Raw genomic sequence first — 25,829 nt, 5'->3', positions numbered from 1 at the left:
CAGCAACTTGAGGTTCTAGGTTCGATCCCCGCTTCCACCATCCTAGTCACTGCCATTGTGTCCTTGGGCAAGACACTTGACCCACCTGCTCCCGCTGGTTTAAATATACCTGAGATGATGGCTTTCACTATGAGTCACTGCAGAAAAGTTCACTTTCCACTCTCAATTCAACGTAAACATTACTAACTAATACCTGATAACTTGATATTGTTACAAACTTAAAACTGAATAATGTTACTAACTAATAACTGAATAATGTTACTAACTGATAACTTAATAATGTTACTAACTTATAACTGAATAATGTTACTAACTAATACCTGAATAATGTTACTAACTAATAACTGAATAATGTTACTAACTAATAACTTAAAAATATTACTAACTTATAACTGAATAATGTTACTAACTAATAACTGAATAATGTTACTAACTAATAACTTAAAAATGTTACTAACTAATAACAGAATAATGCTACTAACTAATACTTGAATAATGTTACTAACTAATAACTGAATAACGTTACCAACAAATAACTTAATACCTTACTAACTAATAATTTAATGATGTTACTAATAACTTAATGACGTTACTAACTAATAACTTAATGCCGTTACTAACTAATAACTTAATACCATTACTAATAACTTAATAATGTTACCAACAAATAACTTAATACCTTACTAACTAATAATTTAATGACGTTACTAATAACTTAATGACGTTACTAACTAATAACTTAATGATGTTACTAACTAATAATTTAACTACAAAATAATAACTTAATAACATTACTAAATAATAACTTGATAACGTTACAAACCTATTACTTGATAATGTGACTAATAACTTAATGACATTACCGACTAATAACTCAATGACATTACCGACTAATAACTCAATGACATTACCGACTAATAACTCAATGACATTACCGACTAATAACTTAATGACAGTACTAATAATTTAATAATGTTAATAACTAATAATGTTACTAATAACTTAATAACCTTACTAATTAATAACCTAATAATGTTACTGACTAATACCTTAATAATGTTACTAATAACTTAAGTTATTAGTTAGTAAGGTTATTAAAGGTACTAAAAATCTAATCATGTTATCAATAACGTAATAACATTATTAACTAATAACTTAATAATGTTACTAACAAATCATTGAATACCTTACTAACTAATAACTAAAAAGCCTTACTAACCAATACATTAATGACGTTTCTAACTAATAACTTAATAACGTTACCAACGAATAACTTAATACCTTGCTAACTAATAACTTAATAACATTACTAACAAATACATTTATGTTACTTATCATTTAAAAACCTAATTAACTAATAACTTAATAATGTTACTAACAAATTAATAGCCTTACTAACTAATACCTTAATGATGTTACTAACTAATAACTTAATGACGTTACTAACTAATAACTTAATAACGTTACCGACCAATAACTTAATGACAGTACTACCAACTTAATAACATTACTAACTAATAACTTGATAATGGTACAAACTTTTAACTTAATAATGTGACTAATAACTTAATGACATGACCGACTAATATTATAATGAGTGTAATACCAACATAATAACGTTACTAACTTATAACTTAATTACATTACTAACTAATAACTTCATAACGTTACAAACTTATAACCTTATAATGTGACTACTAACTCAATGACATTACCGACTAATAACTTAATGACAGGACTAATAATTTAATAATGTTACTAACTAATAACGCTACTATTAACTTAATAACCCTACTAGCTAATAACCTAATAATGTTACTGACTAATAAATTAATAATGTTACTAATAACTTAAGTTATTACTTAGTAAGCTTATTAAAGTTACTAATAACTTAATCATATTACTCAAAACTTAATAACCTTACTAACAAATAACTTAATAATGTTACTCATAACTTAAAAAGCATATTAACTAATAACTTAATAATGTTACTAACAAATAACCTAATACCTTACTAACTAATAACTTAATAACATTAGTAACAAATAACTTAATAATGTTACTTATAACTTGAAAACCTTAACGAATAACTTAATAACTTTATTAACGAATAACTTAGAACCTTACTAACTAAATACTTAATAGCCTTACTAACTCATAACTTAATTATGTTACTAACTAATAACTTAATAACATTACCAACTAATAACGCAATACCTTACTAACTAATCACTTAATAGCCTTACTAATTAATACCTCAATGAAGTTACCAGCTAATAACTTAATACCTCACTAACTAAAAACGTAATACCTTATTAATTAATAACTGAATACCTTATAACGAATAACTCATTAATGTTACTAATAACTTAATAACTTTATTAACTAATAACTTAATAATGTTACTAATAACTTTATTAACTAATAACTTAATAATGTTACTAATAACTTAATTGACTAATAACTTAATAACGTTACCAACTGTCCTCACTGTGCAGCCATGGAGGAGCGAGCGCGTGCTCGTGCAGAGAGGAGGAAGCAAATAGAGGAAGTGCAGAGAGTGAAGCAAGAGGAGAGAGAGGTGAGAGAGGCAGGAATATTGTTTGTACTATGTGGAATATATGTTGTTTGTTTGTACTATGTGGAATATATGTTGTTTGTTTGTACTATGTGGAATATATGTTGTTTGTTTGTACTATGTGGAATATATGTTGTTTGTTTGTACTATGTGGAATATATGTTGTTTGTTTGTACTATGTGGAATATATGTTGTTTGTTTGTACTATGTGGAATATATGTTGTTTGTTTTTAAAATATGGAATATATGTTGTTTGTTTGTACTATGTGGAATATATGTTGTTTGTTTGTACTATATGGAATATATGTTGTTTGTTTTTAAAATATGGAATATATGTTGTTTGTTTGTACTATATGGAATATATGTTGTTTGTTTGTACTATGTGGAATATATGTTGTTTGTTTGTACTATATGGAATATATGTTGTTTGTTTTTAAAATATGGAATATATGTTGTTTGTTTGTACTATATGGAATATATGTTGTTTGTTTGTACATTATGGAATATATGTTGTTTGTTTGTACTATGTGGAATATATGTTGTTTGTTTGTACTATGTGGAATATATGTTGTTTGTTTGTACTATGTGGAATATATGTTGTTTGTTTGTACTATGTGGAATATATGTTGTTTGTTTGTACTATGTGGAATATATGTTGTTTGTTTGTACTATGTGGAATATATGTTGTTTGTTTGTACTATATGGAATATATGTTGTTTGTTTGTACTATGTGGAATATATGTTGTTTGTTTGTACTATGTGGAATATATGTTGTTTGTTTGTACTATGTGGAATATATGTTGTTTGTTTGTACTATGTGGAATATATGTTGTTTGTTTGTACTATGTGGAATATATGTTGTTTGTTTGTACTATGTGGAATATATGTTGTTTGTTTGTACTATATGGAATATATGTTGTTTGTTTGTACTATGTGAAATATATGTTGTTTGTTTGTACTATGTGGAATATATGTTGTTTGTTTGTACTATGTGGAATATATGTTGTTTGTTTGTACTATGTGGAATATATGTTGTTTGTTTGTACTATGTGGAATATTTGTTGTTTGTTTGTACTATGTGGAATATATGTTGTTTGTTTGTACTATGTGGAATATATGTTGTTTGTTTGTACTATATGGAATATATGTTGTTTGTTTGTACTATGTGGAATATATGTTGTTTGTTTGTACTATGTGGAATATATGTTGTTTGTTTGTACTATGTGGAATATATGTTGTTTGTTTGTACTATGTGGAATATATGTTGTTTGTTTGTACTATATGGAATATATGTTGTTTGTTTTTACAATATGGAATATATGTTGTTTGTTTGTACTATATGGAATATATGTTGTTTGTTTGTACAATATGGAATATATGTTGTTTGTTTTTTTACTATATGGAATATATGTTGTTTGTTTGTACAATATGGAATATATGTTGTTTGTTTTTTTACTATATGGAATATATGTTGTTTGTTTGTACAATATGGAATATATGTTGTTTGTTTTTTTACTAAATGGAATATATGTTGTTTGTTTTTACAATATGGAATATATGTTGTTTGTTTGTACTATATGGAATATGTGTTGTTGTTTTTTTACTATATGGAATATATGTTGTTTGTTTGGACTATATGGAATATATGTTGTTTGTTTGTACAATATGGAATATATGTTGTTTGTTTTTTTACTATATGGAATATATGTTGTTTGTTTTTACAATATGGAATATATGTTGTTTGTTTGTACTATATGGAATATATGTTGTTTGTTTGTTTGTTTGTTTGGAATATGGAATATATGTTGTTTGTTTGTACATTTTGGAATATATATTGTTTGTTTTTTACTATATGGAATATATATTGTTTGTTTGTTTGGAATATGGAATATATGTTGTTTGTTTGTACTATATGGAATATATGTTGTTTGTTTGTTTGGAATATGGAATATATGTTGTTTGTTTGTTTGTTTGGAATATGGAATATGTGTTTGTTTGTACTATATGGAATATATGTTGTTTGTTTTTACTATATGGAATATATGTTGTTAGTTTTTTTACAATATGGAATGTATGTTGTTTTTTTGTACTATATGGAATATATGTTGTTTGTTTTTACAATATGGAATATATGTTGTTTGTTTGTACTATATGGAATATATGTTGTTTGTTTTTTTACTAAATGGAATATATGTTGTTTGTTTTTACAATAAGGAATATATGTTGTTTGTTTGTACTATATGGAATATATGTTGTTTTTTTACTATATGGAATATATGTTGTTTGTTTGTACAATATGGAATATATATTGTTTGTTTGTACAATATGGAATATATATTGTTTGTTTGTACAATATGGAATATATGTTGTTGTTTTTTTTACTATATGGAATATGTGTTGTTTGTTTGTACATTATGGAATATATATTGTTTGTTTTTTTACTATATGGAATATATGTTGTTTGTTTGTACAATATGGAATATATGTTGTTTGTTTGGACTATATGGAATATATGTTGTTTGTTTGGACTATATGGAATATATGTTGTTTGTTTGTACAATATGGAATATATGTTGTTTGTTTGTACAATATGGAATATATGTTGTTTGTTTTTTACTATATGGAATATATGTTGTTTGTTTTTACAATATGGAATATATGTTGTTTGTTTGTACTATATGGAATATATGTTGTTTGCTTGTACAATATGGAATATATGTTGTTTGTTTTTACAATATGGAATATATGTTGTTTGTTTGTACAATATGGAATATATGTTGTTTGTTTTTTTACTATATGGAATATATGTTGTTTGTTTTTACAATATGGAATATATGTTGTTTGTTTGTACTATATGGAATATATGTTGTTGTTTTTTTTAATATGAAATATATGTTGTTTGTTTGTACTATATGGAATATATGTTGTTTGTTTGTTTTTTATATGGAATATATTTTGTTTGTTTGTACAACATGGAATATATATTGTTTGTTTGTACATTATGGAATATATATTGTTTGTTTTTTTACTTTATGGAATATATGTTGTTTGTTGGGACTATATGGAATATATGTTGTTTGTTTGGACTATATGGAATATATGTTGTTTGTTTGGACTATATGGAATATATGTTGTTTGTTTGGAGTATATGGAATATATGTTGTTTGTTTTCTATAATATGGAATATATGTTGTTTGTTTGGACTATATGGAATATATGTTGTTTGTTTGGACTATATGGAATATATGTTGGTTGTTTTCTATAATATGGAATATAGGTTGTTTGTTTGGACTATATGGAATATATGTTGTTTGTTTGGACTATGTGGAATATATGTTGTTTGTTTGTACTATGTGGAATATATGTTGTTTGTTTGTACTATATGGAATATATGTTGTTTGTTTTTACAATATGGAATATATGTTGTTTGTTTGTACTATATGGAATATATGTTGTTTGTTTGTACAATATGGAATATATGTTGTTTGTTTTTTTACTATATGGAATATATGTTGTTTGTTTGTACAATATGGAATATATGTTGTTTGTTTTTTTACTATATGGAATATATGTTGTTTGTTTGTACAATATGGAATATATGTTGTTTGTTTTTTTACTAAATGGAATATATGTTGTTTGTTTTTACAATATGGAATATATGTTGTTTGTTTGTACTATATGGAATATATGTTGTTGTTTTTTTACTATATGGAATATATGTTGTTTGTTTGTACAATATGGAATATATGTTGTTGTTTTTTTTTACTAAATGGAATATATGTTGTTTGTTTTTACAATATGGAATATATGTTGTTTGTTTTTTTACTATATGGAATATATGTTGTTTGTTTGTACAATATGGAATATATGTTGTTTGTTTTTTTACTATATGGAATATATGTTGTTTGTTTGTACAATATGGAATATATGTTGTTTGTTTTTTTACTAAATGGAATATATGTTGTTTGTTTGTACTATATGGAATATATGTTGTTTGTTTTTACAATATGGAATATATGTTGTTTGTTTGTACTATATGGAATATATGTTGTTTGTTTGTACAATATGGAATATATGTTGTTTGTTTTTTTACTATATGGAATATATGTTGTTTGTTTGTACAATATGGAATATATGTTGTTTGTTTTTTTACTATATGGAATATATGTTGTTTGTTTGTACAATATGGAATATATGTTGTTTGTTTTTTTACTAAATGGAATATATGTTGTTTGTTTTTACAATATGGAATATATGTTGTTTGTTTGTACTATATGGAATATGTGTTGTTGTTTTTTTACTATATGGAATATATGTTGTTTGTTTGGACTATATGGAATATATGTTGTTTGTTTGTACAATATGGAATATATGTTGTTTGTTTTTTTACTATATGGAATATATGTTGTTTGTTTTTACAATATGGAATATATGTTGTTTGTTTGTACTATATGGAATATATGTTGTTTGTTTGTTTGTTTGTTTGGAATATGGAATATATGTTGTTTGTTTGTACATTTTGGAATATATATTGTTTGTTTTTTACTATATGGAATATATATTGTTTGTTTGTTTGGAATATGGAATATATGTTGTTTGTTTGTACTATATGGAATATATGTTGTTTGTTTGTTTGGAATATGGAATATATGTTGTTTGTTTGTTTGTTTGGAATATGGAATATGTGTTTGTTTGTACTATATGGAATATATGTTGTTTGTTTTTACTATATGGAATATATGTTGTTAGTTTTTTTACAATATGGAATGTATGTTGTTTTTTTGTACTATATGGAATATATGTTGTTTGTTTTTACAATATGGAATATATGTTGTTTGTTTGTACTATATGGAATATATGTTGTTTGTTTTTTTACTAAATGGAATATATGTTGTTTGTTTTTACAATAAGGAATATATGTTGTTTGTTTGTACTATATGGAATATATGTTGTTTTTTTACTATATGGAATATATGTTGTTTGTTTGTACAATATGGAATATATATTGTTTGTTTGTACAATATGGAATATATATTGTTTGTTTGTACAATATGGAATATATGTTGTTGTTTTTTTTACTATATGGAATATGTGTTGTTTGTTTGTACATTATGGAATATATATTGTTTGTTTTTTTACTATATGGAATATATGTTGTTTGTTTGTACAATATGGAATATATGTTGTTTGTTTGGACTATATGGAATATATGTTGTTTGTTTGGACTATATGGAATATATGTTGTTTGTTTGTACAATATGGAATATATGTTGTTTGTTTGTACAATATGGAATATATGTTGTTTGTTTTTTACTATATGGAATATATGTTGTTTGTTTTTACAATATGGAATATATGTTGTTTGTTTGTACTATATGGAATATATGTTGTTTGCTTGTACAATATGGAATATATGTTGTTTGTTTTTACAATATGGAATATATGTTGTTTGTTTGTACAATATGGAATATATGTTGTTTGTTTTTTTACTATATGGAATATATGTTGTTTGTTTTTACAATATGGAATATATGTTGTTTGTTTGTACTATATGGAATATATGTTGTTGTTTTTTTTAATATGAAATATATGTTGTTTGTTTGTACTATATGGAATATATGTTGTTTGTTTGTTTTTTATATGGAATATATTTTGTTTGTTTGTACAACATGGAATATATATTGTTTGTTTGTACATTATGGAATATATATTGTTTGTTTTTTTACTTTATGGAATATATGTTGTTTGTTGGGACTATATGGAATATATGTTGTTTGTTTGGACTATATGGAATATATGTTGTTTGTTTGGACTATATGGAATATATGTTGTTTGTTTGGAGTATATGGAATATATGTTGTTTGTTTTCTATAATATGGAATATATGTTGTTTGTTTGGACTATATGGAATATATGTTGTTTGTTTGGACTATATGGAATATATGTTGGTTGTTTTCTATAATATGGAATATAGGTTGTTTGTTTGGACTATATGGAATATATGTTGTTTGTTTGGACTATGTGGAATATATGTTGTTTGTTTGTACTATGTGGAATATATGTTGTTTGTTTGTACTATATGGAATATATGTTGTTTGTTTTTACAATATGGAATATATGTTGTTTGTTTGTACTATATGGAATATATGTTGTTTGTTTGTACAATATGGAATATATGTTGTTTGTTTTTTTACTATATGGAATATATGTTGTTTGTTTGTACAATATGGAATATATGTTGTTTGTTTTTTTACTATATGGAATATATGTTGTTTGTTTGTACAATATGGAATATATGTTGTTTGTTTTTTTACTAAATGGAATATATGTTGTTTGTTTTTACAATATGGAATATATGTTGTTTGTTTGTACTATATGGAATATATGTTGTTGTTTTTTTACTATATGGAATATATGTTGTTTGTTTGTACAATATGGAATATATGTTGTTGTTTTTTTTTACTAAATGGAATATATGTTGTTTGTTTTTACAATATGGAATATATGTTGTTTGTTTGTACTATATGGAATATGTGTTGTTGTTTTTTTACTATATGGAATATATGTTGTTTGTTTGTACAATATGGAGTATATATTGTTTGTTTGTACAATATGGAATGTATGTTGTTTGTTTTTTTACTATATGGAATATGTGTTGTTTGTTTGTACATTATGGAATATATGTTGGTTGTTTGTACTATATGGAATATATGTTGTTTGTTTGTACAATATGGAATAAATATTGTTTGTTTGTACAATATGGAATATATGTTGTTTGTTTTTTTACTATATGGAATATTTGTTGTTTGTTTGTACAATATGGAATATATGTTGTTTGTTTGGACTATATGGAATATATGTTGTTTGTTTGTACAATATGGAATATATGTTGTTGTTTTTTTTTACTAAATGGAATATATGTTGTTTGTTTTTACAATATGGAATATATGTTGTTTGTTTGTACTATATGGAATATGTGTTGTTGTTTTTTTACTATATGGAATATATGTTGTTTGTTTGTACAATATGGAGTATATATTGTTTGTTTGTACAATATGGAATGTATGTTGTTTGTTTTTTTACTATATGGAATATGTGTTGTTTGTTTGTACATTATGGAATATATGTTGGTTGTTTGTACTATATGGAATATATGTTGTTTGTTTGTACAATATGGAATAAATATTGTTTGTTTGTACAATATGGAATATATGTTGTTTGTTTTTTTACTATATGGAATATTTGTTGTTTGTTTGTACAATATGGAATATATGTTGTTTGTTTGGACTATATGGAATATATGTTGTTTGTTTGTACAATATGGAATATATGTTGTTTGTTTTTTTACTATATGGAATATATGTTGTTTGTTTTTACAATATGGAATATATGTTGTTTGTTTGTACTATATGGAATATATGTTGTTTGTTTGTTTGTTTGGAATATGGAATATATGTTGTTTGTTTGTACATTTTGGAATATATATTGTTTGTTTTTTACTATATGTAATATATATTGTTTGTTTGTTTGGAATATGGAATATATGTTGTTTGTTTGTACTATATGGAATATATGTTGTTTGTTTGTTTGGAATATGGAATATATGTTGTTTGTTTGTTTGTTTGGAATATGGAATATGTGTTTGTTTGTACTATATGGAATATATGTTGTTTGTTTTTACTATATGGAATATATGTTGTTAGTTTTTTTACAATATGGAATGTATGTTGTTTTTTTGTACTATATGGAATATATGTTGTTTGTTTTTACAATATGGAATATATGTTGTTTGTTTGTACTATATGGAATATATGTTGTTTGTTTGTACAATATGGAATATATGTTGTTTGTTTTTTTACTAAATGGAATATATGTTGTTTGTTTTTACAATAAGGAATATATGTTGTTTGTTTGTACTATATGGAATATATGTTGTTTTTTTACTATATGGAATATATGTTGTTTGTTTGTACAATATGGAATATATATTGTTTGTTTGTACAATATGGAATATATATTGTTTGTTTGTACAATATGGAATATATGTTGTTGTTTTTTTTACTATATGGAATATGTGTTGTTTGTTTGTACATTATGGAATATATATTGTTTGTTTTTTTACTATATGGAATATATGTTGTTTGTTTGTACAATATGGAATATATGTTGTTTGTTTGGACTATATGGAATATATGTTGTTTGTTTGGACTATATGGAATATATGTTGTTTGTTTGTACAATATGGAATATATGTTGTTTGTTTGTACAATATGGAATATATGTTGTTTGTTTTTTTACTATATGGAATATATGTTGTTTGTTTTTACAATATGGAATATATGTTGTTTGTTTGTACTATATGGAATATATGTTGTTTGCTTGTACAATATGGAATATATGTTGTTTGTTTTTACAATATGGAATATATGTTGTTTGTTTGTACAATATGGAATATATGTTGTTTGTTTTTTTACTATATGGAATATATGTTGTTTGTTTTTACAATATGGAATATATGTTGTTTGTTTGTACTATATGGAATATATGTTGTTGTTTTTTTTAATATGAAATATATGTTGTTTGTTTGTACTATATGGAATATATGTTGTTTTTTTGTTTTGTATATGGAATATATTTTGTTTGTTTGTACAACATGGAATATATATTGTTTGTTTGTACATTATGGAATATATATTGTTTGTTTTTTTACTTTATGGAATATATGTTGTTTGTTGGGACTATATGGAATATATGTTGTTTGTTTGGACTATATGGAATATATGTTGTTTGTTTGGAGTATATGGAATATATGTTGTTTGTTTTCTATAATATGGAATATATGTTGTTTGTTTGGACTATATGGAATATATGTTGTTTGTTTGGACTATATGGAATATATGTTGGTTGTTTTCTATAATATGGAATATAGGTTGTTTGTTTGGACTATATGGAATATATGTTGTTTGTTTGGACTATATGGAATATATGTTTTTTTGTTTGGACAATATGGAATACATGTTGTTTGTTTGTACTATATGGAATATATATTGTTTGTTTGTACAATATGGAATAAATGTTGTTTGTTTGGACAATATGGAATATGTGTCGTTTGTTTGGACAACATGGAATATGTGTTACTAGTTTGGACAATATGGAATGGGTGTCACTAGTTCGGACATTATGGAATATGTGTCACTAGTTTGGACATTATGGAATATGTGTCACTAGTTTAGACAATATGGAATATGTGTAGTTTGTTTGGACAATATGGAATATGTGTCACTGGTTTGGACAATATGGAATATGTGTCACTAGTTTGGACAATATGGAATATGTGTGGCTAGTTTGGACAATATGGAATATGTGTCACTAGTTTGGACAATATGGAATATGTTTCACTAGTTTGGACAATATGGAATATGTTTCACTAGTTTGGACATTATGGAATATGTTTCACCAGTTTGGACAATATGGAATATGTGTCACCAGTTTGGACAATATGGAATATGTCTCACTAGTTTGGACATTATGGAATATGTGTAGTTTGTTTGGACAATATGGAATATGTGTCACTGGTTTGGACAATATGGAATATGTGTCACTAGTTTGGACAATATGGAATATGTGTCACCAGTTTGGACAATATGGAATATGTGTCACTAATGTTCTGTTTGTGTTGTGTTGAGGCGGAGCTGCAGGCTGCAAAGGAGCACAAGCTGAGGGAGGAGGAGATGGAGAAAGTGAAGAAGAAGGAGGAGAAAAAGCTGGCCATAATTGTAAGAGACTTTCTGCACCTTCAATTCTTTACGACAAAACATACTTCATAAAAGCTCATTTTTCTGGTGGTGAGGATCTTGTATCCGATCTTTCCACTTACAACTATGGTTAGCAACACTGGCAGTCTTTGTGTTACGTTACCGCATTTCCTCTTACAACATTTTGTCTTACCACATTTCCTGTTATGACAATTTGTGTCACCACATTTTGTGTTACAGAATTTTGCGTTACAACATTTCGTGTTACAACATTTAGTGTTACCACATTTCCTGTTACGACACTTCGTCTTACCACATTTCCTGTTACGACACTTTGTCTTACCACATTTCCTGTTACGACAATTTCTCTTACCACATTTTGTGTTACAACATTTGGTGTTACGACAATTTGTGTTACCGCATTTTGTGTTACAACATTTTGTGTTACAACATTACGTGTTACAACGTTTTGTGTTACCACATTTACTGTTACGACAATTAGTGTTACCACATGTTGTGTTACATTTTGTGTTACAATATTTTGTGTTATAACATTTTGTGTTATGACATTTGGTGTTATGACAATTCGTGTTACGACAATTTGTGTTACCACATTTTGTGTTACAACATTTCGTGTTATAACATTTCATGTTACCACATTTACTGTTACGACAATTTGTGTTACCACATTTTGTGTTACAACATTTTGTGTTATAACATTTTGTGTTACCACATTTGGTTTTACAACAATTCGTGTTACCACATTTTGTGTTACATTTCGTGTTATAACATTTCGTCTTACGACATTTACTGCTACAACCATTTGTGTTACCACATTTGATGTTACGAAAATTTATGTCATAACATTTAGTTTTACATTTCGTGTTACGACGTTTCGTGTTACGACGTTTCGTGTTACGACGTTTCGTGTTACGACGTTTCGTGTTACGACGTTTCGAGTTACGACATTTTATGTCACAAAGTTTCGTGTCACAACATTTTGTGTTGCGGCATATCGTGTTGCGACATTTAATGTTACAATATTTTGTGTTTCGACATTTCGTGTTTTGGGGTTGTGTATTACGACATTTCATCTTATGACGTTTTGTGTTACAACAATTTGTAACAATATCTTGTGTAACAACATTTAGTGTTACGACAGCTAGTGTTATATTTCGTGTTAAAGTATTTTGTGTTGTGACATTTTGTGTTCCATCACTTTGTTACGATAGTTTGTGTTACAATATTTTGCATGATGACAGTTTGTATTCCAACACTTGATGTTAGGTTGTCTTACACAGGAAGTGGTACAGTACATAGCTCTAGTTGTTGTTGTCTTCAACAGCAGTCCGACTAAAGAGCTTGTGATTGACTTCTGGCGGTCGCTTTTACCACACACACACACTGTGAACATCCAGTCATCACATATAGCAATAACAAACTCATTTAAATGAGCGTTAGAGTGTCACATTCACAGACTGTTACATCCACAGTGCATTAGACTGTTACATCCACAGTGCATTAGACTGTTACATCCACAGTGCATCAGACTGTTACACCAACAGTGCACTAGTGTTACATCCACAGTGCATTAGACTGTTACACCCACAGTGCACTAGTGTTACATCCACAGTGCATTAGACTGTTACATCCACAGTGCATTAGACTGTTACATCCACAGTGCATTAGACTGTTACATCCACAGTGCATTAGACTGTTACATCCACAGTGCATTAGACTGTTACATCCACAGTGCATTAAACTGTTACATCCACAGTGCATCAGACTGTTACACCCATAGTGCACTAGTGTTACATCCACAGTGCATTAGACTGTTACACCCACAGTGCACTAGTGTTACATCCACAGTGCATTAGACTGTTACACCCCAGTGCATTAGACTGTTACACCCACAGTGCATTAGACTGTTACACCCACAGTGCATTAGACTGTTACACTCACAGTGCATTAGACACATACACCCACAGTGCATTAGACTGTTACATCCACAGTGCATTAGACTGTTACACTCCAGTGCATTAGACTGTTACACCCCAGTGCATTAGACCGTTACATTCACAGTGCATTAAACTGTTACACCCACAGTGCATTAGACTGTTACACTCACAGTGCATTAGACACATACACCCACAGTGCATTAGACTGTTACATCCACAGTGCATTAGACTGTTACACTCCAGTGCATTAGACTGTTACACCCCAGTGCATTAGACCGTTACATCCACAGTGCATTAAACTGTTACACCCACAGTGCATTATACTGTTACATCCACAGTGCATTAGACTGTTACAACCACAGTGCATTAGACTGTTACATCCACAGTGCATCAGACTGTTACACCAACAGTGCACTAGTGTTACATTCACAGTGCACTAGTGTTACATCCACAGTGCATTAGATGGTTACATCCACAGTGCATTACACTGTTACATCCACAGTGCATCAGACTGTTACACCAACAGTGCACTAGTGTTACACCCACAGTGCATTAGACTGTTACATCCACAGTGCATTAGACTGTTACACCAACAGTGCACTAGTGTTACACCCACAGTGCACTAGTGTTACATCCACAGTGCACTAGTGTTACATCCACAGTGCATTAGACTGTTACATCCACAGTGCATTAGACTGTTACATCCACAGTGCATCAGACTGTTACACCCACAGTGCACTAGTGTTACATCCACAGTGCATTAGACTGTTACATCCACAGTGCATCAGACTGTTACATCCACAGTGCACTAGTGTTACATCCACAGTGCATTAGACTGTTACACCCACAGTGCACTACTATTACATCCACAGTGCATTAGACTGTTACACCCCAGTGCATTAGACTGTTACATCCACGGTGCATTAGACTGTTACACCCACAGTGCATTAGACTGTTACACCCACAGTGCATTAGACACTTACACCCACAGTGCATTAGACTGTTACACCCACAGTGCATTAGACTGTTACATCCACAGTGCATTAGAGTGTTACACTCCAGTGCATTAGACTGTTACACCCCTGTGCATTAGACTGTTACATCCACAGTGCATTAAACTGTTACACCTACAGTGCATTAGACTGTTACATCCACAGTGCATTAGACTGTTACACTCCAGTGCATTAGACTGTTACACCCCTGTGCATTAGACCGTTACATCCACAGTGCATTAAACCGTTACACCCACAGTGCATTAGACTGTTACATCCACAGTGCATTAGACTGTTACACCCCAGTGCATTAGACTGTTACACCCCAGTGCATTAGACTGTTACATCCACAGTGCATTAAACTGTTACATCCACAGTGCATCAGACTGTTACACCAACAGTGCACTAGTGTTACACCAACAGTGCACTAGTGTTACATCCACAGTGCATTAGATGGTTACATCCACAGTGCATTAGACTGTTACACCAACAGTGCACTAGTGTTACACCCACAGTGCACTAGTGTTACATCCACAGTGCATTAGACTGTTACATCCACAGTGCATTAGACTGTTACATCCACAGTGCATCAGACTGTTACATCCACAGTGCATCAGACTGTTACACCCACAGTGCACTAGTGTTACATCCACAGTGCATTAGACTGTTACATCCACAGTGCATTAGACTGTTACATCCACAGTGCATCAGACTGTTACATCCACAGTGCACTAGTGTTACATCCACAGTGCATTAGACTGTTGCACCCACAGTGCACTAGTATTACATCCACAGTGCATTAGACTGTTACACCCCAGTGCATTAGACTGTTACATCCACGGTGCATTAGACTGTTACACCCACAGTGCATTAGACTGTTACACCCACAGTGCATTAGACTGTTACACCCACAGTGCATTAGACTGTTACACCCACAGTGCATTAGACTGTTACATCCACAGTGCATTAGACTGTTACACTCCAGTGCATTAGACTGTTACACCCCTGTGCATTAGACTGTTACATCCACAGTGCATTAAACTGTTACACCCACAGTGCATTAGACTGTTACACCCCAGTGCATTAGACTGTTACACCCCAGTGCATTAGATACTTACACCCACAGTGCATTAGACTGTTACACCCACAGTGCATTAGACTGTTACACCCACAGTGCATTAGACTGTTACATCCACAGTGCATTAGACTGTTACACTCCAGTGCATTAGACTGTTACACCCCAGTGCATTAGACCGTTACATCCACAGTGCATTAAACTGTTACATCCACAGTGCATTAGACTGTTACACTCCAGTGCATTCGACTGTTACACCCCAGTGCATTAGACCGTTACATCCACAGTGCATTAAACTGTTACACCCACAGTGCATTATACTGTTACATCCACAGTGCATTAGACTGTTACAACCACAGTGCATTAGACTGTTACATCCACAGTGCATCAGACTGTTACACCAACAGTGCACTAGTGTTACATCCACAGTGCACTAGTGTTACATCCACAGTGCATTAGATGGTTACATCCACAGTGCATTAGACTGTTACATCCACAGTGCATCAGACTGTTACACCAACAGTGCACTAGTGTTACACCCACAGTGCACTAGTGTTACACCCACAGTGCATTAGACTGTTACATCCACAGTGCATTAGACTGTTACACCAACAGTGCACTAGTGTTACACCCACAGTGCACTAGTGTTACATCCACAGTGCACTAGTGTTACATCCACAGTGCATTAGACTGTTACATCCACAGTGCATCAGACTGTTACATCCACAGTGCATCAGACTGTTACACCCACAGTGCACTAGTGTTACATCCACAGTGCATTAGACTGTTACATCCACAGTGCATCAGACTGTTACATCCACAGTGCACTAGTGTTACATCCACAGTGCATTAGACTGTTACACCCACAGTGCACTACTATTACATCCACAGTGCATTAGACTGTTACACCCCAGTGCATTAGACTGTTACATCCACGGTGCATTAGACTGTTACACCCACAGTGCATTAGACTGTTACACCCACAGTGCATTAGACACTTTCACCCACAGTGCATTAGACTGTTACACCCACAGTGCATTAGACTGTTGCATCCACAGTGCATTAGAGTGTTACACTCCAGTGCATTAGACTGTTACACCCCTGTGCATTAGACTGTTACATCCACAGTGCATTAAACTGTTACACCTACAGTGCATTAGACTGTTACATCCACAGTGCATTAGACTGTTACACTCCAGTGCATTAGACTGTTACACCCCTGTGCATTAGACCGTTACATCCACAGTGCATTAAACCGTTACACCCACAGTGCATTAGACTGTTACATCCACAGTGCATTAGACTGTTACACCCCAGTGCATTAGACTGTTACACCCCAGTGCATTAGACTGTTACATCCACAGTGCATTAAACTGTTACACTCCAGTGCATTAGACTGTTACACCCCAGTGCATTAGACTGTTACATCCACAGTGCATTAAACTGTTACACTCCAGTGCATTAGACTGTTACACCCCAGTGCATTAGACTGTTGCACTCCAGTGCATTAGACTGTTACACCCCTGTGCATTAGACCGTTACATCCACAGTGCATTAAACTGTTATACCCACAGTGCATTAGACTGTTACACCCCAGTGCATTAGACTGTTACACCCACAGTGCATTAGACTGTTACACCCACAGTGCATTAAACTGTTACACCCACAGTGCATTAGACTGTTACACCCCCAGTGCATTAGACTGTTACATCCAAAGTGCATTAGACTGTTACACCCACAGTGCATTAGACTGTTACACCCACAGTGCATTAGACTGTTACACCTACAGTGCATTAGACTGTTACACCCACAGTGAATTAGACCCTTACACCCACAGTGCATTAGACTGTTACACCCACAGTGCATTAGACCGTTACATCCAGGAGAACTACCGGAGGTATTCTATCAACAGCCAGGAGACTTGACAACACACTTACGTAATATGTGACATGTGATATGTAATATGTGACATGTGATATGTAATACGTGACATGTGATATGTAATATGTGACATGTGATATGTAATATGTGACATGTGATATGTAATACGTGACATGTGATATGTAATATGTGACATGTGATATGTAATATGTGACATGTGATATGTAATACGTGACATGTGATATGTAATATGTGACATGTGATATGTAATATGTGACATGTGATATGTAATACGGGACATGTGATACATAATACGTGACATGTGATATGTAATATGTGACATGTGATATGTAATATGTGACATGTAACATGTGACATGTGACCTGTAATGTGTGACATGTGATGTGTGACATGTGACCTGTGACGTGTGACATGTAATATGTGACATGTAACATGTAATATGTGACATGTAACATGTGATATGTGACATGTAATATGTAATGTGTAATAAGTGACTTGTAATATGTGACATGTAACATGTGATATGTAACATTTGATTTGTGACATGTAGTATGTAATGTGTAATAAGTGACATGTAATATGTAATATGTAACATGTAATATGTGTAATATGTGACATGTGACATGTAACATGTGATATGTGACATGTAATATATAATGTGTAATATGTGACATGTAATATGTGACGTGTGAGATGTAGTATGTGACGTGTGACATGTAATATATAATGTGTAGTATGTGACATGTAATATGTGACACGTAATGTGTAATATGTGATGTGTAATATGTGATATGTGATTTGTGATATATGATATGTGACATGTAATATGTAGTGTGTAATGTGTGATAATTAATATGTGATATGTAAAATGTGATATATGATTTGTAAAATGTAATACAGTATGTAATATGTAATATATGATATGTAATATGTGATATATAATATGTAAAATGTAATATGTAATATATAATATGTAATATGTGATATATGATATGTAATATGTAATATATGATATGTAATATGTAAAATGTAATATGTAATATATAATATGTAATATGTGATATATGATATGTAATATGTAAAATGTAATATGTAATATATAATATGTGAGTTGGGGGTTAAATCACCAAAATGATTCCCGGGCGCGGCGCCGCTGCTGCCCACTGCTCCCCAAGGGGATGGGTCAAATGCAGAGGACAAATTTCACCACATCTAGTGTGTGTGTGACAATCATTGGTACTTTAATCTTTAATCTTTTAATATATGATATGTAAAATGTAATATGTAATATGTGTTGACTGTCATCTGCTTTTTCCCCTGGTGTGTTGTTGTATGATTTATCAAGTGTCATCATTGAATGTGCCATCATATTTATCATATGCGTGAATGTGCATTCATATTTATCATATGTGCATATTTATCATATGCGTGAATGCGCCATCATATTTATGACTCATGTTCATTATGTTGACCTTTTCTTCCTGTCTGTAAAAGTCATCAATGTTGACCCTAAAAGTCTTTGTCTCCCCCCAGAAGGAGGAGGAGAAGCGGAGGCAGAGCAGGAAGCAGCAGCAAGCGGTAGAGCACGCCCGCCAACACTACAACACCCGCTTGTTAGGCCACAGAGGTCTGGCGCCATGGAAACGCCTCATGGAGCTCAGGCAGGCCAACTCAGAGGTAGACCATCTTTACCTGGGACTGACCCAGATCTTCTCTTTAGCAGCAGGCTGCTTTCTCTTTGAGGTTGATATCATGATGACTGTGGAATGAGACAATGTTTGGGGGAGAGGTGTCAACACATCACCTGCGTGTGGCCACGCCCACCAGGCATGAGTCGCATCACCTGCGTGTGGCCACGCCCACCAGGCATGAGTCGCATCACCTGCGTGTAACTTCATGTGGCCACGCCCACCAGGCATGAGTCGCATCACCTGCGTGTAACTTCATGTGGCCACGCCCACCAGGCATGAGTCGCATCACCTGCGTGTAACTTCATGTGGCCACGCCCACCAGGCATGAGTCGCATCACCTGCGTGTAACTTCATGTGGCCACGCCCACCAGGCATGAGTCGGGAAAGTGAAAGCAAAGTAGGAAACATCAAGAACCAAATGTGGACTGTACCTACGCACACACCCTGCTGCCATCTTGTCATGTGACCCTGACCTCCTTCATCAGCGTGCATCCGCCCTCTTCTTCTCCGCCCTCCAGCTGGCGTGGACTCATCACGTCGCCGCCCTCCTGAGGCGATGCGTGCTGGCGTGGATGCAATCAGCCGCAGACTCGCTGGCCCAGAAAGAAGCTGGCGCCCAACAACTCCATCAGAGGATCCTGCTTCGGAGGAGCTTCACCTGCTGGAAAAAAGTCAGTCTGCACGCACACGCACACACACACATGCACACACATGCACACACACGCACGCACACACACACTTACTTCATCCTCTTCCTGCTTGAACTCTCTTGCATCATAATAACCATTTCATGACAATGATCATGATAACACTGCATCATAATAATCATTTCATGACAATAATCATGATAACACTGCATAATAATAATCATTTCATGACAATGATCATGATAACACTGCATCATAATAATCATTTCATGACAATAATCATGATAACACCGCATCACAATAATAATTTCATGACATTAAACATGACAACACTGAATCATAATGATCATTTCATGACAATAATCATGATAACACTGCATCATAATAATAATTGCATGACATTAATCATGATAATACTGACTCACAATAACCATTTCATGACAATAATATCATGTATGTTGTATAATTAAAATAAGGTATAATATCATGTATGTTAAATAAAGTATAATATAACATATGTTGTATGATTAGAATAAAGTATAAATAACATATGTTGTATGATTAAAATAAAGTATAATATTACATATGTTGTATGATTAAAATAATGTATAAATAACATATGCTGTATGATTAAAATAAAGTATAATATAATATATGTTGTATAATTAAAATAAAGTATAATATAACATATGTTGTATAATTAAAATAAAGTATAATATCATGTATGTTCAATAATGTATAATATAACATATGTTGTATAATTAAAATAAAGTATAATGTCATGTGTGTTAAATAAAGTATAATATAACATATGTTGTATGATTAAAATAAAGTATAAATAAGATATGTTGTATGATTAAAATAAAGTATAATATATGTTGTATAATTAAAATAAAGTATAATATAACATATGTTGTATAATTAAAATAAAGTATAATATAACATATGTTGTATAATTAAAATAAAGTATAATATCATGTATGTTAAATAAAGTATAATACAACATATGTTGTATGATTAAAATAAAGTATAAATAACATATGTTGTATGATTAAAATAAAGTATAATATAATATATGTTGTATAATTAAAATAAAGTATAATATAACATATGTTGTATAATTAAAATAAAGTATAATATAACATATGTTGTATAATTAAAATAAAGTATAATATCATGTATGTTAAATAAAGTATAATATAACATATGTTGTATAATTAAAATAAAGTATAATATCATGTATGTTAAATAAAGTATAATATAACATTTGTTGTATAATTAAAATAAAGTATAATATCATGTATGTTAAATAAAGTATAATACAACATATGTTGTATAATTAAAATAAAGTATAATATCATGTATGTTAAATAAAGTATAATATAACATATGTTGTATAATTAAAATAAAGTATAATATAACATATGTTGTATAATGAAAATAAAGTATAATTCAACATATGTTGTATAATTAAAATAAAGTATAATGTCATGTATGTTAAATAAAGTATAATATAACATATGTTGTATAATTAAAATAAAGTATAATATCATGTATGTTAAATAAAGTATAATATAACATATGTTGTATAATTAAAATAAAGTATAATGTCATGTATGTTAAATAAAGTATAATATAACATATGTTGTATGATTAAAATAAAGTATAAATAACATATGTTGTATGATTAAAATAAAGTATAATATAATATATGTTGTATAATTAAAGTAAAGTATAATATAACATATGTTGTATAATTAAAATAAAGTATAATATAACATATGTTGTATAATTAAAATAAAGTATAATATAACATATGTTGTATAATTAAAATAAAGTATAATATCATGTATGTTAAATAAAGTATAATATAACATATGTTGTATGATTAAAATAAAGTATAAATAACATATGTTGTATGATTAAAATAAAGTATAATATAATATATGTTGTATAATTAAAATAAAGTATAATATAACATATGTTGTATAATTAAAATAAAGTATAATATAACATATGTTGTATAATTAAAATAAAGTATAATATCATGTATGTTAAATAAAGTATAATATAACATATGTTGTATAATTAAAATAAAGTATATCATGTATGTTAAATAAAGTATAATACAACATATGTTGTATAATTAAAATAAAGTATAATATCATGTATGTTAAATAAAGTATAATATAACATATGTTGTATGATTAAAATAAAGTATAACATAAAATATGTTGTATAATTAAAACATTTAAGAGAATAGAAGTAGGATGCCTGGTGAGGATATTGTTAGTTTTATGTAAAAGTTTCATGTTGAGTGAGATTGATTATTATTATTATTATTATGATCAAGTATTGTCATAATATGCTGTAATAACACAGCAATAAGCACATGAAAGCCAGCATGTACCTGTGCAGGTGTGACAACATTTAGCATGCACACTTCTCCTCAGCTGCAGGACCAGCGCCTGCTGCAGGAGCAGAAGGCCGACTCTTTGTACCGCGCCCACACTCTCAGGAGGTTCCTGCACGCCCTGCTGGACCAGGTGGTCCAGGAGAGGTTGCTGGAGCAGGAACGTCAACACATGGCCCAGGAGCACGACACCAGGTCTGCTTGCCCAACTTCTAACTCCAGAGTTGGAATCCACGTTCATCTAGACTTTACCTCCAACTATATCAAGACTTTAGAATCCACATTACCTGAAACCTCATCTAGACTTTAGAATCCTTGTTACCTGTAACATAGACTTTAGAATCCACATTACCTGAAACATCATCTAGACTTTAGAATCCTTGTTACCTGTAACATAGACTTTAGAATCCATGTTACCTGTAACTTCATCTACACTTTAGAATCCATGTTACCTGTAACATCATCTAGACTTTAGAATCCATGTTACCTCTAACTTCATCTAGACTTTAGAATCCATGTTACCTGTAACATCATCTAGACTTTAGAATCCATGTTACCTCTAACTTCATCTAGACTTAAGAATCCATGTTACCTGTAACATTATCTAGACTTTAGAATCCATGTTACCTGTAACTTCATCTAGACTTTAGAATCCATGTTACCTGTAACATCATCTAGACTTTAGAATCCATGTTACCTCTAACTTCATCTAGACTTTAGAATCCATGTTACCTGTAACTTCATCTAGACTTTAGAATCCATGTTACCTGTAACATTATCTAGACTTTAGAATCCACATTACCTGAAACATCATCTAGACTTTAGAATCCTTGTTACCTGTAACATAGACTTTAGAATCCATGTTACCTCTAACTTCATCTAGACTTTAGAATCCATGTTACCTGTAACTTCATCTAGACTTTAGAATCCATGTTACCTGTAACTTCATCTAGACTTTAGAATCCATTTTACCTCTAACATCACCTAGACTTTAGAATCCATGTTACCTGTAACTTCATCTAGACTTTAGAATCCTTGTTACCTGTAACTTCATCTAGACTTTAGAATCCATGTTACCTGTAACATTATCTAGACTTTAGAATCCATGTTACCTGTAACTTCATCTAGACTTTAGAATCCATGTTACCTCTAACATCATCTAGACTTTAGAATCCATGTTACCTGTAACTTCATCTAGACTTTAGAATCCATGTTACCTGTAACATCATCTAGACTTTAGAATCCTTGTTACCTGTAACATAGACTTTAGAATCCATGTTACCTCTAACTTCATCTAGACTTTAGAATCCACATTACCTGTAACTTCATCTAGACTTTAGAATCCTTGTTACCTGTAACATAGACTTTAGAATCCACATTACCTGAAACATCATCTAGACTTTAGAATCCTTGTTACCTGTAACATAGACTTTAGAATCCATGTTACCTGTAACTTCATCTAGACTTTAGAATCCATGTTACCTGTAACATTATCTAGACTTTAGAATCCATGTTACCTGTAACTTCATCTAGACTTTAGAATCCATGTTACCTGTAACATCATCTAGACTTTAGAATCCATGTTACCTCTAACTTCATCTAGACTTTAGAATCCATGTTACCTGTAACTTCATCTAGACTTTAGAATCCATGTTACCTGTAACATTATCTAGACTTTAGAATCCATGTTACCTGTAACTTCATCTAGACTTTAGAATCCATGTTACATGTAACATCATCTAGACTTTAGAATCCATGTTACCTCTAACTTCATCTAGACTTTAGAATCCATGTTACCTGTAACTTCATCTAGACTTTAGAATCCATGTTACCTGTAACTTCATCTAGACTTTAGAATCCATGTTACCTGTAACATTATCTAGACTTTAGAATCCATGTTACCTGTAACTTCATCTAGACTTTAGAATCCATGTTACCTCTCACATCATCTAGACTTTAGAATCCATGTTACCTGTAACTTCATCTAGACTTTAGAATCCATGTTACCTGTAACATCATCTAGACTTTAGAATCCTTCTTACCTCTAACTTCATCTAGACTTTAGAATCCATGTTACCTCTAACTTCATCTAGACTTTAGAATCCATGTTACCTCTAACTTCATCTAGACTTTAGAATCCATGTTACCTGTAACATTATCTAGACTTTAGAATCCATGTTACCTGTAACATTATCTAGACTTTAGAATCCATGTTACCTGTAACATCATCTAGACTTTAGAATCCATGTTACCTCTAACTTCATCTAGACTTTAGAATCCATGTTACCTCTAACTTCATCTAGACTTTAGAATCCATGTTACCTGTAACTTCATCTAGACTTTGGAATCCATGTTACCTGTAACTTCATCTAGACTTTAGAATCCATGTTACCTCTAACTTCATCATTGGTACTTTAATCTTTAATCTAGACTTTAGAATCCATGTTGCCTCTAACTTTATCTAGACTTTAGAATCCATGTTACGTCTAACATCATCTAGACTTTAGAATCCATGTTACCTGTAACTTCATCTAGACTTTAGAATCCATGTTACCTGTAACATCATCTAGACTTTAGAATCCTTGTTACCTGTAACATAGACTTTAGAATCCATGTTACCTCTAACTTCATCTAGACTTTAGAATCCACATTACCTGTAACTTCATCTAGACTTTAGAATCCATGTTACCTGTAACTTCATCTAGACTTTAGAATCCATGTTACCTCTAACTTCATCTGGACTTGAGAATCCATGTTACCTCTAACTTTATCTAGACTTTAGAATCCATGTTACCTCTAACTTCATCTAGACTTTAGA

The 25,829-nt window shown here is 30.7% G+C and overlaps 1 protein-coding gene across 4 annotated transcripts in view; it reads left to right on the top strand.

Moving 5' to 3' along the window:
- ccdc191 (coiled-coil domain containing 191) overlaps window positions 1–25,829 on the top strand; it is a 52,204-nt gene that overhangs the window by 23,622 nt on the left and 2,753 nt on the right. For all 4 annotated transcript variants that reach the window (XM_062028557.1, XM_062028556.1, XM_062028554.1 and 1 more), the window contains 5 exons: window positions 2,499–2,581; window positions 12,265–12,354; window positions 19,794–19,937; window positions 20,470–20,622; window positions 23,052–23,206. In XM_062028557.1, the coding sequence (XP_061884541.1) occupies window positions 2,499–2,581; window positions 12,265–12,354; window positions 19,794–19,937; window positions 20,470–20,622; window positions 23,052–23,206 (625 nt within the window). The remainder of the gene's footprint in view (window positions 1–2,498; window positions 2,582–12,264; window positions 12,355–19,793; window positions 19,938–20,469; window positions 20,623–23,051; window positions 23,207–25,829) is intronic.

Source organism: Entelurus aequoreus, linkage group LG19, assembly GCF_033978785.1.
Source record: "Entelurus aequoreus isolate RoL-2023_Sb linkage group LG19, RoL_Eaeq_v1.1, whole genome shotgun sequence".
Classification (NCBI taxonomy): Eukaryota; Metazoa; Chordata; class Actinopteri; order Syngnathiformes; family Syngnathidae; genus Entelurus; species Entelurus aequoreus.
The sequence above is the reverse complement of the archived record's forward strand: the minus strand, read 5'-3'. Positions and strand labels throughout refer to the sequence as shown.